At 35.3% G+C, this 22,000-nt stretch overlaps 1 protein-coding gene across 3 annotated transcripts in view; it reads right to left on the bottom strand.

Annotated features, from left to right (window-relative positions):
* TBC1D22A (TBC1 domain family member 22A) overlaps window positions 1-22,000 on the bottom strand; it is a 164,505-nt gene that overhangs the window by 27,369 nt on the left and 115,136 nt on the right. For all 3 annotated transcript variants that reach the window (XM_065657979.1, XM_065657988.1, XM_065657994.1), the window contains exon 12: window positions 8,491-8,586. In XM_065657979.1, the coding sequence (XP_065514051.1) occupies window positions 8,491-8,586 (96 nt within the window). The remainder of the gene's footprint in view (window positions 1-8,490; window positions 8,587-22,000) is intronic.

Below are 22,000 nucleotides of genomic sequence, written 5' to 3'. Positions count from 1 at the left end.
AAATTAAGAAAAACAGTGGAGTCAAAATATGTCTCTAAACTGCTCTGATGAGTGACATAAGATTTCTTAAGACCCTTGCTCTTCAGGCATACTTCCTACCTACTTGCAAGAAAAGGCAGCTGTCAGTCACCAAAAACCAATCCTTTGCATCCTCCTACCTCTTACACATTTCCTCTAGAAGCAGCCACTACAGCTTTTACAGTGATGTGCCTTATTCCCTTCTAGACGTTCTCAACTAATGTGCTGGAGAAAGAGGCACTTATTATGTCGCAGTACCTCGATTTTCAGATTTGCCAAACTGCCGAGTAATAAACGACTTGGTAACAGCCATATGACTTGCAATTACGCTTAAAATAGATTAAGGTAAAAAATGAAGAGAAAGTTTCTGGATCTCTATGCTCATAATAAAGAATACAGATACAAATACTATAAAAGATTAAAATAATTAAGAAAATATATTTATTCTACTTAATATAAAAACCTGAAGATCCCTGTCCTGTTTCTTATCATCAAGGTTTCACCTTTCTACTTTTCATGCTGCATTCCTAAGAGAAGTCGTCTTACTGATATAGCATCCTTGCTCTGGAGACGTAATCTCCTTCAGCAGGGATTTTGAAAACTTCTTTCTGTTTTGTCAATCCTATTTCAGTAAAAATGAACATTTTTAAAAACAATATTCTCTAGAGTAGAAGATGGGTCTATTAAAAACTAGACAGATATCCCAAGATAAGTCATGGTTGCAGTCACTATGTATTTACCTCTTTCCATAAGCAGCTATATCTACCACCCAAGGACTTCTACTTTTGCTAAATCACTTTGGAGAGAGCAAAGCTTTGTTTTCACTGGCTCCTACATGACTTGTGCAAAGCGTTCGACACTTTTCCATACCTCACCCTTGCCTCCAAATTGGAGAGACATGGATTTGATGGATGGACCACTTGGTGCATAAGGAATTGGCTAGATGGTTGCACTCCAAGAGCTGTAGTCAACAGCTCAATGTCCAAGTGGAGACCCATATCGAGTGGTATTCCTTGGATCGGTATTGGGACCAGCGTTGTTTAACATCTATGTCAGAGACATGGACAGTGGCACTGAGCGCACCCTCAGAGAGTCTGCTGATGACACCAAGTTGTGTGGTGTGATCGACACACTGGAGGGAAGGGACGTCATCCAGAGGGACCTTGACAGGCTTGAGAAATGGGCCCGTGTAAACCGCATGAAGTTCAACAAGGCAGAGTGCAAGGTCCTGCACATTCAATATCAAAGTATTGTAACTTGCAATTTTACTATGTACAAGTGTTTCAAATATTTTGAGGAATAACTATGACTTCTGGGAGAGGCAGCTAGATGAAAAAAGGGCAAAAGAAACAGGTGTGTAGATTTCAAATTCAGATACAGAATCCAAAGCTTATCTGTATTACTGGAGGTAAGTTAAATATTATTTTTAAAATGTCAGGCATGAGTAATGTATTATTACTATGAACTTTTGATCTATAAACTCAAGCAAAAGAAAGAAAAATAGGTGAATTTAGGTCTAAAAATATGCACATGGCTAGCTGAATAAAATGTTAATCAAAAATGCTTTTGTTTTGTTATGATTTCTGTTTTCAGCTTCGCACATTTAAAGCCAAGTTTTTGAGGAAAAACAGAAGTACTGTCCCATCAGAAGTAAAACGATCACAGAAAGTCACAGTGAAGTTTCAGAGATAAGAAAGGGTAGTATTAAAAGTTTTATTACCTTTTTCATGCTTCTCAAACCATCTTTAGTGTACTACAGAAACTGGTCAGAATCTTCCACTAACTTTCTAGACAGAGGGCAGCTCCTCCACCAGGTACAAGGAAAGCACCACTAGTTTCTCAAAGTTAATAAAATGATAACATACAGTCTATCCATTATATTTTAGTTTAATATTAAAATTTGGGGATAATAATTCATGTGGGAAAAAACTTTTATTTCTAAAGCTGTATTATAAAATGTCTCTCTGTTTAATTTACAATATACTTAAATATGGAGACCAAGTCAATATATAAATGATAATCAAAAGACACAGACGCTGTTGACTGAGTAGGCTTGTTAGCAGTACAGTTAAATTTGAGACTGTAATAGCTGAAGTCAGGATCAATGGACACCTGATATTTTTCCTCTATAAAACTGTATTTAGATACAACTTTCACCAGTCACCTCATTGATTAAGGTCTTTGCATGCAAAAATGATGTCAGTAATGTTGTAAGTTGGCTCTTCTGAACAGAAATGATTTAACAGTGCTAACTTCCAGTCATCTACTACCAGTACTCGGAAAGTAAGGAGCAACCTCTTTAGATTGCTGGCTATGATGTTCAAAGTCTAAAAGAGCAGAGCTTCCAGTTTCTTGCAACACACGACAATATATTGAATGCCTTCCAAAAGTGCTCACAGCAGGGAATAAAATGACAGCAGTGTTAGCAGTCAGGCTCTTTAAAGTTAGAAAGATTTCCACATTCACAGTCCTTAGCTCTTTACAGGTTTTGGTACGATCACAGAAAAGACACTGTTAGTTTCCATACATGGAAGAGCGATGGTGCAGGATCCAGAAACAAAAACCATCTAATCACAGATCTCACAGAGAAGAGGGGCAAACCCTCCTCTGTTCAGAAGACTGACCTTTTCAGAAGCATTACCTTTTTCTTTTTTTTTTAATTGAGAAACATTTATTTTACTGCAGTGGCAATAGGAACTAAATTTTTAGCACAGTACGCACCAAAAAGCTAAATTAAAAACGTATTTACTAGTTATGCCTTGTACCATATGAAGTGAGAAGTCTTGTACTTTAATTGAGAATCACAGAATCATAGAATGGTTTGGGTTGGAAGGGACCTTCAAAGGTCATCTAGTCCAACCTCCCCCCAATGAGCAGGGAAAAAGGAACTATTTAAAAACTCACATCATAAACTAGGAACAAGATCACAAAAGATTAAAGGAGACCCATATTACTCTAGTTGAGCATAAATAGATGGTACATTAATAAAATAATATTTCTGATATATTACATCTTTCTGTAGTAATCACTAGGAAGGTTAGTGATATTAAACATTTTAAACTAAATCCTCTTAGTGCAGACAGCACTATGAATTAAATTTGTCTTCCAAGCATCTTGTTATTCCATCGCCTCTGTAACCTCCTAGTAATCCCATTTTTAGGGTGCAAAGTTGCATTATTTAACTTATGTTGCTGTTGCAAATACACACTATGACAGGTGCATAGAATCAGATCTGTCTTTCTTTGAAACCTACTCTTTCAAGTGATTTTAGCTCAAATACAAGAATCTACTCTAATAGAAATATTAGTTCATGTGAAAAGTGAAATAAAAAATATATCCATAATAAATGTAACAGTCCAAATGCTGACTAATCAAGCTACAGACTCCTTTGTGAATGTATACAAAGCCTATAATACTGTAATGAAGAAAACTGGCAGACAAGTCCAAGAATTAAATAAGGAGACAATACGCTCATCACTTACATATTATTAAAAGACATTTCTAGGGAAGAAAACCAAGAATTTTCAATAGCTCTATTTTTAAACTGCACTGATTATTTCAGATTTCATGTTTCATATTAATATCATTTCATTTAGGTACGAAATCCTCTGCAAGAAAGAGAATCTGGTTTTGGTTTGGGGGGATTTTTTTATTTGTTTGTTTTGGTTTTGTATCTGTGTGTGCTGGGTTTTTTGTGTTTTGTTGTTTGTGGTTTTGTTTGTTTTGTGGTTTTGTTACTTTGGTTGGTTGGTTTGTGTTTTGTTTTGTGAGGGGTGTTTGCTTGTTTTTAAGTAATACAAGTAATACAAGCCAGTAATTTTTAGATGCCAATGGTTCACTCATAAAAATAGAGCATTATTCCTCTGTTTCAGGGAATAACATAGAGCTTCAGGAACTTTGGAATCTAATAGGCAGAAAAAAGGACCACGGGATGTAACAATTGCTTTCACACACCAAAAATGCTGACAAATATGAGGAAAATGACTAAAAGGGCAAGGTCATGTGCTAAATGAGACTTGAAATATCAGCAGTGTATGCTTACAATAAATCAGAAGATATTAACCTGGGCCTTCTCTACTCTTATGTGAAAGAAGGAGGCAAAGTATTCAAGTGAGCCGAGATTTAGGAAGAGTGGTAGGTAGCAGGGAACCTTGAAACCCTGCACCAATTCTAATTAAGTAATTATTATGGAGGGAAGGAAAGGTAAAACAAACCAAAGGTGTTGACAGTGCTCACTCCACCACTAAGCTAAAGGTGCACTTCAAAGTCACCCTGTGTCTGACTTTCATTCAAATGTAGGTAATGTGAAATGTTTCACTATGCTCTGAAACAGGCATCCTTCTTAAAAGTAATACATACAAAACCTAAGATTCAATCTAAGAGTAAACCTGACAACAACTTCAAAAGGCATGAACATTTACATAAGTAATAATAATAACAACCTTGATTTCCTTAGAATTTTATTGATGATATGATGTAAGAAGATGGTGGTTCACTGTATGATTTGAACTAACATTACCTTGTAATACTTCGCCATAATGAAACACTTAAAAAAAATCAAGTGCATTTATCTAAATTTTAATAGGACAGACAATTGTGCACACATTCATTTTGGTCATGAGGTCAATACGGTTCACTCCCTAGTATTTATATAAAATAATCATTGAAGAATCTTTATTTTAAAGATTATATATATCAGAATAAAGGACAGTCACGACCCTGAAGATTTTATAGCTACAAAATCTTGTTTTATGAGTATAAAACAAGATTCAACAAATTCACAGGAAAGTAAAAAGAAGCAACGCAAAATCGGTCAATGTGAATTTTAGTGCTATTAACAGACTCAAGCCTACCTGTCAAATCTATTCTGGGTATTGCAGAAAAACAGAACTTACATAAGGATTCAGAGGAAAGTAACTGAGTATCTGCATTAGGTGCTCCATTTAAATAAGACGGTCAACCTGGGAGCTGGCACAGACACTTTGATGCAAGCTCAAGCGCGAGATGAGGCTGTCACCATTGGCTGATAGACCGGCATCTCAACACTGAGTATGAGATGACATGAAAGGTGTTGGGATTAGTCCATTAAAGGCCTCGAAAGAGGACGCATCAAAGTTTTGCTTGCTGCTATAAAGGAAAGGAAGCTAAAGGAGATGCAAAGCAAGAAGAAATGATGGACTGAAAAATGATATTTACAGCTTCATTGCAGTCTGGGTGAATATAAATGAACCAAAAATGCATTTGTCAAAGCCAAAGAAAAGGACATTGCAGTAATAAAGATGTGGGTTGATGACAGCATGGGTGAAAATGTCTGTTAGACAGACAGAAAAGCCTGTATCTTAGAATCACGAAAAAGAAAAAAAACTGCAAGACAGCTTCCTTACCACAACATATTGAATATATTTTTATAGCTCAGCTATGTCAATGAAATGATAACTAACTTAAACTGAAAATTTAGACTAAATCTCTAACATCTAGCAGTCAAACCAGTATCAGGCCAACATTAATATTAGCTTATATTCCGTTTGACAGCTGAATCTAGTCCCTGAAGTCTTGTTTCCTTACGAATCTTTCAGATATCTGGTATGCAACACCATTAACTCAGACATATTTTCCACTGGTATTTTAACTCTAAATATGCTCAAAATCAGGTTTGAATATTTTATTACTTAACAGCATCAACCATTCACATCTCCCAAGAATTCAGGAGAAATTTGGAATTATGGCTATAGTTAGGAAAATTAATAACAATAAGTGAAAGTTTAAGACATGCTGATGAATAGAAAGGTCTTCATCACTTGCATCTTTAATTACTTAAGCTTAGACAGAAATTAAATGAATTTCACATTTTGCATTCATATCGCAAGTCATACTTTATCAGATTAAAAAAACTCACATTTTATTTTTATCTATATTAAACTTACTACCTTTTTTTTTTAATCTGACAGTAGTATGGAACCCGTGAATTAACACAAAACCATAAACAGAAATATGATAAGCCAAGAATGATCCATTTGATCCTATAAAACATCACATTGATTAAAAAGGAAAACCTGAGCCAGGATTAAAAGGTCTTCCATTTACTATCTACTCATTGACTTCTCTGTTTCCCAGCGTGTGAAGCAAAATACCACTGATCTGAAGCATGAATAGAGCTACAGAGCTGCCCAAACTAGCTTTCCGTACTTGGATTTGTGTCACATCCTATGTGGGTAAAGTGAGCTTTCTCTCAAGGTGAAAACCATGAAAGAATAACAACCTCTAACTAAAACACTATCATTCTTTTCAGCAAAATTAACCTTCATGTTATACATAGGCATAAAATATTTAAAATGCCTATCTGAAATGGTATCTAGTAGAGTTTCACTGCTATCAAAAAGTGACCCAGAGAAATTCTAAAATTGCATTTAATAATTTTTGCCCTCATTATATAGCATTACAAGGCATAGCAAATTTCAAAAAGGGATCAAAGCTTACTAGAAAGGTTACTCTGCCTTATGAGAAAGGTTATTCCGCCTTAAAAATCCTGTGAGCTTTTTAATTCTACTCAAAGACACATAAGAGAAAAGCGTGAGTTTTCACAGCTAGTACTAAAGAACCAGACCCTCCAACTGACAGTAAGGAGAGACTTGACTTGTCTATGTCATACGCAGAAAAACAAAGCACAATATGCGCAAAAGAAGGGACTGGATGCACGTTTTGCTTATTCTTGATGTAGTCTACAGAACACAAAATTTCAGTACAAAATGTACTATTACTATGACTTTGAAATAATGTGTATTCAGTGCAATCAGAGTACTCCAACTGCACATACTGAATCTCCCAATTTTCCAAGGTAGTTTAAATGCCTATTACTTGAGCTACTACTTTGAAGACTAGGCAGCTGTCTACAGCTATTATTAACAAAGCGGAAGAATAATGGATTTTATTCTTGCCTGTGGGAGAGAAGTATAATTTGGAAAATTGATAACACTTTATTACAGTCATTTTAAAAGGTCATGTTACACAATAAAGAAGGCCAAGCCTTTTAGTGATAACACATGATAGTGATAAAACTAGCACTAGGCTACAGACCCTCAAAATTGCTAAATGCATTTCTATATGGTAAGCAATCTAAAGCAGTTTGATAAATGTGTTCCAGTGTGTTCCTGATTTATATATTTTTATATAGCCCAGTTTGAATAGCCTATGAAGAAATTAAACTGTAAATAAACAATTTAATTATTAAATCAATAAACAAATCTGAACATATGTAAGAAAAACTAAACAAATCTTCATAGTACTACACCTTGAGATTATTATTTAAATATAGTTGTAGTAGATTCAGTAGAGAGGGGAAAATTCTTATGAACTTTGGTGCAGGAAATCAACAGGAAAATTTTAATAGGAAGGATTAACAGTGAACAATTGTAGTTGAGAGGCATGGCTGCCAACATTAAAGTTGTTTGTGACAAAATTCTATAAATCGAGAAAATCTGACAGTGCTAGAAGGCAGTATAAATTAGTTATGTTGTGCCCTTAGGCATTTATTTATTGCAAAAATAGGCAACGACAGTTAAAGTGCTCTGGATGAATTGTTTTATGAAGAAAGATAAAACAGATTGAAGTGATACCCGAATTTACACAACGGTTCATTTGTACAGGGCAACAGAGTTCAGTCAGCTGCAGAGAAAACAAGCTGGTAACGGGCCATTTCCCCAGGGCGGGCACTGGTGCGGCGCTGCGGCGCGGTTTGTTCACAGACAGCCTGTAAACAGGACCTTAAAGCCTTTCAGGCATTGCATGTGCATCACAGGGTAAAATTCAATATAAAATGTTCCTATGAAAGTGAACCGTCACCAATTCACAAATATAACTGAATTTCTACAGAGGTATGCAATGATTCTCCTATTTACCATATTCGAATCCAATTACAAACAATTTCCTGATATGCTCTTTGCTGGAAAAACGTAAGGGTTTGAAACGTAGGGACATCTGAAATAAATGCTCTTACGGTCCTTTTATTTCCCACTGAAAACCAGCCTCCTTATTTTAAAAAAGACTGCTTGCCTAGCTTTTTTTGGAAGAGTGAAAAGCACCTTGTTAGGGTGTACTGTTATATATGAGAAATTATAAATAAATAATGCCAGTGACACATTAAAAAAAAAAAATCCAGCTACCTTCTCAGAAAATCTTTCTGTGAAATACCAAGGCTTTACTTATAATAACATCTCCAGAAATCATCTTCTCAAAGTCCATTTCAGTGAAAACAGCATTTTTTTTTCCCAGAGTGGACAAAGAAAATACATCTCCTACTGCTTATAGTCCATCACTTCAGATCTAACAGTTCTGGAGGAACTCTAACAGTCAGTCAGACACCATCGGTCTTGCTGCAGCTGCTACTATTTTGTCATAAATTCATCCCAAGTAACGCTAGGAAGCGTTACTTAATAAATACCACCCTGTTGCTTGAAAAATATGCCCTTCACTTACTTGAAAATCTTTCTCTTCCAGGATCTCTTTCCTCCACCTGACAAGGAAGGCAGCACAGACGTACAAGTGGAAGTGAGAAAAACCCTCTGGTTCAGACTAGAAAAATAAAAATAAATCATCATTTCAATAGACAAATAATACTTTTGATCACCATACATGCCAAGTGTATTTTTGTGGCATTCGATACTAACTACAAATGTCAGCTAAATATCTACCCCTTCGTATCACAAACATGTATGCATTTAATCTATAGCAAACCTATTCATACCCAGTATCCGTAAGAGGAATTAAGGTGTGGTATGCATTTCTTATATTTAAATTCATGCTTTACAGAGGTGTTTCTTCCATTTCTGATGTTATCCATTAGCTCATATCTGGCATGAAATACTGTACTGCCTTGCTCAACACTGTGGCATGAACACGTGCTCCATCTCCATTATTAAGAGTGGACTCTTAATAATGGAGATGAAGCATATGTACTTTTATTTGATACTAGTAGCTTTTTCACTGTAAATTCTGCTACAGGAAATTATTAGGAATTTTTTAAATATACAATTTGGTCTATATCTGACTGAATTAGTGGTTTTTACTGAAGGAAAAATATTTACTTGTAACACAAACATTTACAACTCAGATTTGTATTCAGATCTGCAGCTTTCTATTCTAGTTCAAGTCAGCAGATTCAGTCACTTCATAAAACTCCCCCTAGAAATTAAGATTTTACATGCACACCTATGAGTTTAGAAAAATTTGTGTTCCTACTTTTAAAAGACTTCACTGAGTTTTCCTGTATTACCAAATTAATTTAGATTTTATTTTCTATACCACTGACGACTGAAAAGATAATTATGATATTTAATTATAAATGTGATGACTGAACTAGTGCTACATAAAATCTCATTAAAATAACATTTAAAAAGAATCATTAAAAAATTAAGCTACATAATCTGACAAATGTAGGGATACTTAAATGCTGATATCTAAATAATTTGTAAGATCTAATAGTAGTGCTTTAAAAGTATAGGAATTTCTTTTTCATATTCTCTGCTGGTCACTTAAAAACTGCAATTTGCTCTTCAGAAAAATAGAGCGTTTTGCTCAAGGAAAGTGAAATGAAATAATTTCTTATGTAAAACAGAACATAATAAAATATCTACATTATTGCTATTTAACCTAGAAGAGCACAGTATTTAAAATATTCCACATAACATTTGTAACAGTGCAATCAAGTAATCTCACTGCTCTCACAATTGGAGAAGGAAAAATATTCTCCTCGTCCTACTTTTCCTTCTCCGCTACCTTTGACTGACAGAAATGCACAATGTACAAACACCATGTTGACAACTACAGACACTACAGATCATCCTGTCCACCAAAGCGGGAAGAATCAGGAAAAGAGATAATGCCAGTTATTTGCAGGGTAGTTTTAAGTTTAAAAGTGTAGTTGGAATTGAAAATAGGAATTAGTTAATTTTGGAATGCGAAAAGGAAGATTCTGATTCTAAGATCCTGTGATATTTTCACTACTGTAGGAAAACACTGTACTTGAATAACATTGTAAAATCCCAGGACAGACAAAGCATATGGTAAGTTTAACGAGACTTCTCTCTAGATTTCATCTTAATAAGAAAAATTAAAGTCAAGTCCAATTTACAGCATCATGTACTCACTACCATCCTCCTGAAAAATCCAAGCCTTTTACTTTCATGTTGGCATGTCTCTTGGGATGGAAAGTTAAAATATATAAAAGCATCAAATGGTATCTCAGGAAGACATACTTGTAAGCAAAGTGCTGCTACCACTTACCAGATACAATTGTGGCAGTATTTAAATAATCAAACATAATTCTAGAAAATGCAGAAAGCCAATGCTAAGAAAACAACCCTCTTCCTACTTTGTGTAAATAAATTTACAGAACATGCAGTATTTTTTTAAATTCAGCATTTGATAATCTTCTATAACATTTTCATCCCTAAAATGAGAACAAAAATATTTAAAATATTTTAAAATTAAGTATAGCAACAGTACTTCTGGTCTACCTTTTCTCAGCACTCATCTGCAAACAATTTCTCACTTTTAACATGGATTTTAAAAATGTCCTTTCAAGCAGCACCCTTTAATCATACATGAAAAGTTTCTATTATTCTGGAATACACAACATAATCTCAGAAAAGTGACAACCTTTCTCCAAATTTGAAAGACGAACAGGGTGGTAATGCCCAATGAAAACAGATTGTGTTTGAGACTAAGTCAAGAGTCTGCACAAGAAAACACCAACACTTTTTCCAGAAGCCCACTCTGAAGTACGTGCTGTCACTGGTGAAGACTTTGTGGCAGAGGATGAACCAGCTCAATTCACCTTGTGACATGGTGACCTGTGATCTGGGTATAGATCTACTTTGAAGAACATCGCACCAGCCTGAGCATTTGCAATCAAACATGAAAGGGGAAGAGCGTTTGCAATCAAACATGAAAGGGGAAGAAGGAGAATGATGGTTATGGGATGGAGGCAAATAAAGCTGGATTGAGATTGCTGAACAGATAAAGAAAAGTACAGAAATGCTGCTGAGAGTAGATAAAGAAAGAGGAAGACTATTTTTGCAGACGAAGAAGTAAGATGACTGAATAGTCTGTAGGCAGGACAATTTCAGTCAAAATAATAGTTTTTAAACAGGATATTTTATGTACTGGATTATTTGGTATCTTACCTGAATATAATAAAGGTTTACATTTCTTTAATGACAGTACATGAGCAAGAAAGAGGTAACTGAAAGGAACTTGCTGTGGTGTTAACATATACTAACCCTCCTTTCATCTCCTCACTCCTTCAATATTATATAAGTTCTTGAAAAGCATAGGGGAGAAGGTGGGAGGATTAAAGAAATACATCTGAAAGCAGCATTTTAAGTTTCAAAGTCAATTTGCAGTAGCTGTTGGCAAAATTGTCTGTTTTGCTCTCTCTTACATTGACTCACAAAACAATATTACCTAGGTAGTCAAATTAGATCAGAGTACTCTGTTTTTCTGATAACAACCTAAGATTCTGATTTTAAGCCCAAGAACTCATTCTATTATCCCATAATACAGAAAATCGTTCCGTAACCAGAAAGATAAGTAGCTTAAAAACACAAATAAACAAACAACAAAACCCCACAAACAAACAAATACCCAAACCAAAACAGAACTGCAATACTGGAAATTAAAATGTTTTTGAGGAATTGCAGAAAAAATATAAGAACCTGTACTTTTTCTTGAGATTTTTCTGTTAAACTCTTTTTTTTTCCCAATACAATTTTCTTCGGCTCTTTTAAATGAAACCAAATAGGTTTAAATATGCAATTCATTAGAGAAAAAATGCATATCCCCCTATAGATTTAAAAATTCATCATGCTTGAGAGATAAGTCTAGGCTACAAAGTATTTCCAATGGATAGTTTTAGACAGTTTTGGAAATTGAGTAAAACAGCTAATGCATAATTCCCTTTTCTAACACCTGCTACCTATTATACTTTTCCATTTGTAGCTTTTGAAGTTACAAACAGTTTGATCTCTAAATGTACAGAAATGCAGACTACCAGCTAAAAGCTACTTAAAATCAAATATAAACAATGACCTCAATTTAAATATTTTAGCAAAAGATCTCAAGACAGATGTACAACCTTCCACAAGACTTATTCTGAACATATTACAGATGACTCAGAGCACATTATCTGAGAACCATCTGTCATTATCAATAAAAATCATTTAGATGGTTAACATCACAAATATCTCATTGCCCTGCAAATGCTGGATCTCCTCTGCAGCTGAAATTAAAGGTGTTTTTTACACTGCACTCCCCAAACTTCTTGAATTGGACAATCACTGAAAGAATGCAAATTTTGTTGTATGACTACACTGGTTATTGTCTAGTCAATGATTAGTTTAGCCTGCCTCCTATACCCTGGATATGTCTACATTTAGGGAGGGTAATATCTCATGGTATTATATTAGTTGATAAAGAGCAAATATAATAAGCTATTATTTTTTAAGTACTCAGAATTATTAAAGCTATGAAATTGTGCCAGGCTTAGGTATTAAACCTGGTATTGAAAGAGAGTGAACAGTCACCTCCTATTCACTTTCTGCAGTCCCTTCATCTTTCCTTCTCTTTTGCAGACTAGAAATTTTTGGTGTATTCCACCACTCCTCATATACTGATTCCACCATCTTTGCTCTGTTTTCTTAAGCATCCTTGCCTGTACTTTTCTGGTTTTGAAAGAGAGTCCAAACCATCATGCAAGATACTGAGAGAACATAACTCATATAGCTGTATAATGATATTTTGTTCTCCTTTCCTTTCCCAGTAATTCCTAGCCTCTGTTTTGTTTTTCTTTTTCTTTCTCGACTTTTACAGAGCTGATATTCTCCTCTGGTGCTTGAGTGTAGGAAGCTAACTTGAAGCCCATAGTTGCACAGGTAAAGTCAGGATTATTCCAAGCACATGCACAATATCACTTTATATTTGTCCACATGGAATTTCACCTGTTATTTACTGCCTGGTTGTTTACAGCAACATGAAGTTCTGCAACTCCTTGTTGTCAACCTCTCAGCTTTACTACTCAGAATAACACAGTGCCAGCAGCAGACTTTGTTGTCTCACTCCTGTATCCCTTTTCTGATCACATTTTAAGTCCTCATTTACACTGTTTAGGTGTTAGAATGTGGTTGATTACTAACAGCTACATTTTCTTTCATTCACCATCATTAATGTAGTAAAGAATGAAGTATTTTGGTTAGAGCCATTAATATGGTACCTAATTATCCTACCAAGCCATGTCACAGTGTAATGACTTAGGGCATCTCTAGGTACTTAACACGGAGCATCACTGTGTCTTTCACTTCCTCTAACAGCACAAAACACAAGCATACGATGTATTTGTTTCTTGTACGAGTATGACGCTGAAGCATACACTTCTCTACACCCCCAGTCCTGAGTAGTTTCCTCAAGAAAAGGCTTAGGGAGTCTGATGACACAAGCTGTAAGAAGATATGGGAAGATGACACTACCAACACTTTTCAAAAATGTACACACGCTTGAAAAGTCTAACCCTCTCGCTATTTCCCAGAAAATTCACTTTGCATCTTTAATTTATTCAGTATATTCACTGATATATTCAATATATCCCACTGTAACATGAAATCCCTCTTGCATGAGAGAAGTTATGGAAGTACTGGCTGAGTTGTTATGGAAAGGCTGAGGAGCAGCAAGATGAGGATAAAACCAGAAGTGAATGACTAGCTGCCCCCCTTGTCCCCAGTACAGGTAAAGTTGACGAAAACATTTTCTACAAGCCGTAGGCTGTTTCTTTTTTAACACGTTGTATGGCAGAGTTGAATGAAAAGCTCCAGACAAAATTTTTTCAAAGGCATGCATATTTGAGATATCAAAATTTAAATCCCCTCCTCATTTCACCTACAATCAATGACAGAAAGAACATTATTGCAAAGACTTTTTTTGTTTTAAGCTACGCTTAAAAAGTTGGGCTTCAATTATTCAGACATGATTGTCCAGCTGGAAAGAAATTTGTTTTGAAGTTTCCTTCTAATTAAGACTCCATTCTATTTCAAATCACCAATTTAATTTGAACTTAAACATTCACATTCCTCCTCAAGTAGTGACTTGACACCAATTAGTTGGCCAAAAATACGGTGGAAAAAGCAAAGCTGTGTCACACCAAAACTGCTTTTATTCATGGAATTCTACTTAAACATATGACCTTACCTTACCAAGCACACACTAAATCCAAATCATTAGTAAAAATATGCTACAACTGATTTATTTTTGAAGAACTTCACCTTAAGGCAAAATATTTTAAGCAGACTATTTTAAGTAGACTACTGATTTGAAACAAGGACAGGCACCATTGATTAAAAAAGAATATGGCAACTTTTCCATCTGTGAGCAGAACTTCAGATCATCATGTGAATCAAAACCAATCATACTTCCTCAACCTGCTTTTAAAAAGCAAATGAGCATAAATAGTATGACTAATATTTACTAAACTAATTCCCTATTTCACCTCTTTAATTTCTAAACTATTTACCTCATGTATCATTTTAATTATTTTTGCAGTTCATTCCCAGAGATCCTTGACGCTGGGAAATTAATTAATGGACACAATAGAAGAACTGTCAGCATTGTTTAAATACAATTTCAGCACTGGCCTCATTTACATGTATCCCTTTATTTTAAACAATGGTGCTGCTGAATTTTTGTTAGTTCATTAAAAAGAGCATAATGATATCCTTTTCTACAGATATTCATTAGTTATCACATTTTGCTGAAATACATAATCCACGCTCAAGATAACCATGAGAGCTTTTAGGCCCTGGACTTCAAAGATAGTGAAATAGTTTTATAATAGTTGTATAATCATTTGATTAATTTGTTTTATCTTTATAATATTATTAGCTTTAATAAAAGTTGCCAAATTAATTATTCAAAGCAGACCTATAAAAAGTAAAATGTGTTAGCTTACCACTTCACAACTAAAAAAAAAATCATTTGAATGACTGTACACATATATATCATATGTCTATACTAAAAGACAAAACCAACATCTAAATAACACTGTTAAAATCCAATAATTACTTATTCCAAATTCTGAGCAAATAACAAGAATATGCTTACTGACACACCACCAACATGTCATTCAATGATGTCCTCTCGTCGAGTATGTTTTAGGCCTCACATCGGTTCCAGATACGGAGACTTACATGTGTGTCTTTTTGTACAAATGTTGGTATTCTGATTGCAATAAATACTTAAATGAAATATTACTGGTCATTTGAGTCAACTGTACTAAGTAATCCAGCAAAGATATTACTAAATTCTTTTCCAGTGAACAGAAACTCTACAATCCTCAAATTGCCACATCTGTAATAAGAAGGGATTATTACATCAATGTAATATGTAAATGTTTTGTGAAGATTTCTTATTAAGATTCTGAACATGACATGACATTTATACCAAAACATTTTGTAGTCTAAGACAGACCTATTTCCTTCTTAATAATGGACAACAATTAGGCTGAATGTTCAATCTTGTCGCGTGATGATGATCTACCTGCACCAAGCTTAACAACATTCCTCGGCCTGCATGTTTTAGATTTCATTCAGCTCTTATTACAACTAACATACTAATAATGCCACAGAAACTAAAGTAGGCAGCTGCTGGATGCAGCAGCATCTTCACTGACTAAAGAGAAGAAAAAGCACAACATCTGAAAACATCATCCAGCTGCTCTTCAGCTACATCCAGCAGGCGCTATAGTAGTGATTCTGCAGGTTTATAAGCTGCAGGTTTATAAAATGGCTTATGTCCAAAGCAACAGAAAAGCCAACACCATTATTCATTCCAAGTATCTGAAAATTGCTAGTTAATATCACAGCTGGAAATACTAACAATGCATGTATTTTAATTAAATTCATTAGATACTTGATAGCTATCACCAGGTGCTTGATCTTATATGGATAAATAAGATAAGCTGCTTCTTACCTAAACAGTTAATACAAAAGACTCATCAAGCTGTTAAAAAAACACTCTTCAGACCACTTCTATTCCCATCTGCCAGCTGGTTAGTATAGAAACAGAATAATAGTGAAGAAGGGGTGCAGCTTTGCTGATCTCTGATCAGAATGAGAAACTACTGCTAAATATAATTGACTTTGTTAGCTTCGACAAAAATATTTCTGTGAATAACAATATTGTTCTGAAGACGCAACATGTCTCAATGGATGCCACAACCTGCCCAGTACTTAAGTGTCCCTCAGCACACTGAATCAAGGCAAACTCCTTGGTTTTAAGCTTCTCACAATGCTGAAAATCAAAGCATGGTAGATGGCAAAACAATCAAGTCAAAGTCTGCACTAATAATTAGTCTTCACATCAGATCACTGACTGAAGACAGCAGCATGAAACACATGAGTTACATGGGAATAGCAACGGCAACACCTGTAGCATTGTCACGCTGCTTTATCAAGGTTCCCTGGACATTAACTCTGATGCTACTACTCTTATCTCTGAGAACTGAAAGATCTGTCTTGACCCTGAAGAGCCCTGAGCAATTATGAGACAGTAATGCTTTCATACTTTTCTCCAGATCAGGTGTACCATACACTGATCACCAATGTTTTGCTAAGTGTATAGATTGCAACCGCTTTGTTGAGAAAAGCTTCTACAAGAGTATCCTATAGCAGTGTAAATAAAGAAAAACGTGTCAGAAAGCGAGGCAAATTTTACGATATTACCACCTGCATCCAACTTTATTAATTCTAACATTACCAATAACACAGGGGTTTCTTTCTGGACAACCTTACTCCATCACAGATACAGCACAGTTGGGTAACTTGAAAAGCCTTGTGCCATAACAGCTTCTTCCACCCTGACAGCTTGAGATGACGAGTAGAGCTTCATGTTTTTCACAGGCGATGTGACATCACCAGAGTTTGCAGTTTAAGTTATTCAAGTATCTTATTGCTGTCAATAAGTATGGCTTGTTTTTTTCTTTCCACTAGCTTTAGTGAGAGCCTCTCCACTAATCCACGTTGACATCTAAAGGGCTGAGTCCTCAGCACCAGTATCTCAAGACGCTTCCAAAAGATGGCAAAGCGAGCAAGAGTGTATTGATTGCTGACCTCCACGGCCTTAAGGAGCACAAAATGGGACGACAGTTTTGATCCAAATAAAAGCTTATTGGCTGAATCTTCAGTTGAAATTCACTGTTAACATCTATTACAGTACTTCTGCAATTTCCTTAATCAAGAACTACTGAAGAAATCATTTAAAAGCACAATACTAGTTTTACTAAAACAATCTGGGCACTGCATACTGCATTAGATTCCTAAATATTGCTCCAAATTTTCAGAAGCTTTTTACAATTTATTTTATTCAAGCTTTCAAAAGAGTACCTACTGAGGTTATAAATTACTCTTACTGGATTTGTTTTTTACTAGTATAAAATAAAAAATTATACTTCAACATAATTATTTTTCAAATTGCTTTTATTTAGTTGCAACAAGCAACAATACGACAAAAAAGACAATAAAAAAATCATACCACCAGGCTTAAGGCCAAATTTTATCAACAAAATGAATGTGAAACGAGCAACTATTTAGCAAAATAACAATTCAGACTCCAGAAAATTACAACAGAATCCAAACAAAATATTATCTACTCAAGTTGTGAGCTAAAATAATAGGTTTCTCTAGTAATAATTGTATCATCAAAATGTAATTTTTTACTGCATCTGTCCTGCAGCTTTATAATATTTTTAAAATGCATCACACAGATTTTTCCCACATGATTTTGCTTATAGCGATGAGGACTGAAGACACTGAACTTTTAGGCTTTAAAATCTGACTAGAATATGCCACAAAATGTTGCAAAGAAGGATGTCAAGCTGTGTGTTCAAACATAAATTTAAGTCAACGCCGATGTTTTAACATCTCAGATATTGTTTAAGCTGCAAATACAGCTTCATTTGGTACGCAGCTGCAAGACTTTTGCACAGCTTACTAATCCCCAGTTACTTTGTGTATATTGGTAATCTGTGATCCCCAAAAACCCAAAATTAATATCAAAATGGCAAAGGATGTGTAAAATTAAAAACAAAACAAAACCAAAAAACAAACCACCCCCCACCCCCACCCCCCCCAAACAAACAAAAAAAACCCAAACGCATTTACTGCAATTAATTTACTGCAATAAAAGATGCATGGAGAGATTGTATGATGGCCAATACTGATCATCTAATACCATTCCAGAAAACTGTTTTCTGTACACTTTGTTTTTTGGTGTAGCTCTAAAAACTAGTACAAAATCTCTGCTACTGTGAAACGGCTCTGTGGAAAGACACAGCTCATCACATACTGACCACGTCTGTAGCTCATTCCAGTCCAAATGCAGGCAGTACAGTGCCATTAGTTTGAAGAAACATGCTCTAACCAACCAAGGTGCATTGCAAAATGAGCTGCAAAATGAAGAACTCAGTTCTACTGGAGACTTACACACAGAGGAGACTCCCAGAGACATGCAGAAACTGCTTGTCCAGGTGCAGGGATAGAAATATTGGTTTCAAACAACTACATTATTCCAGAAGTTTTACAATTCTCGGGACTAGCGATGAGCTACCAAAGATGGATCCTGGACACCTTTCGAGAACCTGCATTTGCCACGTAACTTTCAGACAACAAGGACTCAATCATGAACATTTCTAGGGTTGTTTATATTTCGCATTACTGCAGTCAAGTGTGGCTAGTGAAGTGAAGGCTGTGAAAAGCCTCTGCAGCCCCAGGGTCTTAAACTATAAACCAAATGAATACTAATTTCTGAAGAACTACAAGGTGTCGCTACTATGGAAATGGGTGGGAAGCAAAGGTTGTCACGCACTGGTCAATGAGAGCCTATAGGGAGCCGAACTGCGGAGTTCTGCTTCCATAAAGGGTACAGGACCAGAGACAAAGAGAATTTAAATAAAATTTTTTTTAAAAAAAAGGTCATAGCCTAGTTAGAATAGAAGAAATGAAGAACGCATGTGTAATGAAATGGGACTCAATACCACAAGGGAAGGGAACCTACAAGTCAGAAAACTGAAAAACTCTTTAACACACCCCTAATTTACATAGCTGGTATTCAGAGATGATATTAATAATCACACCTAAAACTTAAAAAATAAAAATATACTGCAATCACACAAACATTTAATCTGCACTTCAATATTTAACTTCAAAAAGTAATCTGAAAATGTGTTACAAATTGTATCTTATGGAAATCTCAAAAAAAATCAAAGTTTTTAATTACAAAAATGTTTTAATAAAAGCAGGTGTTGGATTATTTAAAACGAAAGCAGCAGCACATGACCACATAAAAGCAATTTTTCCTGAAATACTAAAATGAAGTTAAAAAAATACCTAAGAGACAACTTTCCTCTATCTGCAATCTAAGCTTTAAAAAGCATCATTAATGAAAGTTGTTTATACCTTTCAGAAAGGACAGATTGATTTGTTTTCCACTAACACACTGCTTTTCCACAGATTTGATAAATTACTACAAAGAAAGAAAGAATCTAGTTAGAAAGAAGAAAAACCTGTTTATGAACAAACAGGTAGACTATTAGAACTTAAAGACTCAATCATGAAAATGCTACTGTTAATTTTGTGAAAAGTGTTTGAGCAGAATGAATAAGTACTTTTTTTCAGCTACATGAGAATTCACTAAAGGATAATCAGAAGATACAGTTTTTGTTGAGCTGACTTATATTTAATAACTTATACAAAACTTTCAAAAAATCTGTTCTCCATTTATGGAAAGAAAACAGACTGTGGATGTTACCAGGAAATTTTCACCCATATTGACAGTATTTAAATGAAAAAGCAAGAAAGCACAGGCATTTCAAGTGCTCTCTCTATTGCTCTATCTACTAGACCATGTTTCACCTCCCAAATAAACTATTTATTTCTGGCTAGAATGCAAATAAACCCTGCTGTATAGCTTTTTATATCTATTTAGGTTATTCGAGTTATTATTATTTCCTAAGTCACTACATAAAACTTGCATTTTCAATACTATTTATTGTGTTTCATAAAAGTTCCATTAGAAACAAATTCAGAGCAATATAAGTTGAAGGCATCATTTCCATTTATTACTTTTCATAATACCTTTTTCATTTATAAGTATCAACACAACCTATGGAAATATTGCCATCATTCTCAAAGACAGATGAAGGACAAAAAACCAAATCACAGCATAGTGTCTGATTATTGTCATCTCTCAAAAACAATGGAATATATATTAAAATTATATAATACAGTGTACAGTGATCATATGGATATTTACGATGATTCAATTTAAGACTATTCTGAAAGACTACCAGTTTGACACAAGTTTTCAGTTTGTGTGGGTTACGTTCCTTTTCAAAAACACACCAGCATGTCAGGATGATGCCTCTGAGGGAAGTGAGATCCCTTAAGAGCTTCCCATCAGAGCAACTGAGGACACCTAGGAAGAAAAGTTCCAGTGACCACAGTAAAGACCAGAAGAAAAAGAACTGGCAAAGAACTGGGGACCTGCAGCAACCAGAGCCAAAGACTGTTCAGAGGATCAGGAAGCAAGAGTTTGACTAAAGAAATCTTGTAGAGGCCAGAGAGGGCTCCAAGGAGCTTGTTCGGATTCAGAAAGTCATTAAGGGCACAGCTAGTGCAGTGTTTTGGTTTGGATTGCAAACATTCTTCCGAAAAAGACAAGAGAAGGCTCTGGGGAGACCTTATAGCAGCCTTCCAGGAGCTGAAGAGGGCCTGCGAGAAAGCGGGAGAGAGACTTTTTACAAGGGCATGTAGTGACAGGGGAAAGGGTAATGGCTTTAAACTGAAAAGAGGGTAGATTTCTATTAGATATAAGGAAGAAATTCTTCACTATAAGAGTGGCACTGGAACAGGCTGCCCAGAGAAGCTGTGGATGCCCCATCCCTGGCGGTGTTCAAGGCCAGGCTGGACGGGGCTGTGAGCAACCTGGTCTAGTGGAAGGTGTCTCTGCCCATTTACATTCTCACGTACATCCACGTACTGAATCATGGTTTGCATTGTAGAGTTTCTCTCCACAGATGCACTCCTACTGCACTGCACTATTTGCCAATGCAGACACCCAAAGCTAGAAATCAAACCTGGAAGCTAACTTGCCCTACAAAGATGCACCAGATAGACATAGAGTTGCCTACAAACTCCTTTTACTTCAGCTCTCACAAATATAAATAATTTTGTCACTAGTAAGGAAACTAATTATTCTAACTTCTACTTAACAAGAACCAGCCTTTAAACAATTCAAAAAGCCTTTTTGGAATGCTTTCAAGTGAAAGAAGAGGAGTTGTGCTAACCCGCCTCTAAGCTCAGGCCACCCTGGAGTATCCAGGATCCAGTCAGAGGTAGTGCAGGTAGTTAAGAACTATTAAGACTTCCGGGAAAGTTTTTGTATCTTCCATTTCCGTCATCACTTAGAAGCCCAACAGAAAATATGTGAGAATCAGACTGGGAATTTGATGTAATGTTTCCCCATATACTCTCTCTCCTCAAGAAAAGACAATCAGACACAAACTATTTTAGTTTCAAAAACGTTCAGTCAAACTAAAATACAGAAGAGTCTGTGATTTTATCTCAGCCATCTGCTTCATTTATAAGCAAAGAATGTTCAATATACTGCAATAAATTCAAAGCCTTCAATCTGTCTCCTGTCACAAGAAAAATGAGAATGTTGCAGTGCAAAAGATGGGAAAAACTGTGAATTTTCATTAATTCCTGAATTGGTCAAACACCTTTTGACTCCAGACTAAACCAGAAAATATCATGCCCAATTTTCTTTATTCTGATACTCAGAACTAGAGAAATAATACAGCCACAGTTCCATTTATCACTTAGAAAAAAAGATTTCTCAGAACTTGGTAAATATCTATCAAATAATTCTTAGCACTCTGAAGTCAAAT

The sequence above is a fragment of the Caloenas nicobarica genome, chromosome 1, assembly GCF_036013445.1.
Source record: "Caloenas nicobarica isolate bCalNic1 chromosome 1, bCalNic1.hap1, whole genome shotgun sequence".
Lineage (NCBI taxonomy): Eukaryota > Metazoa > Chordata > Aves > Columbiformes > Columbidae > Caloenas > Caloenas nicobarica.
The sequence above is the reverse complement of the archived record's forward strand: the minus strand, read 5'-3'. Positions and strand labels throughout refer to the sequence as shown.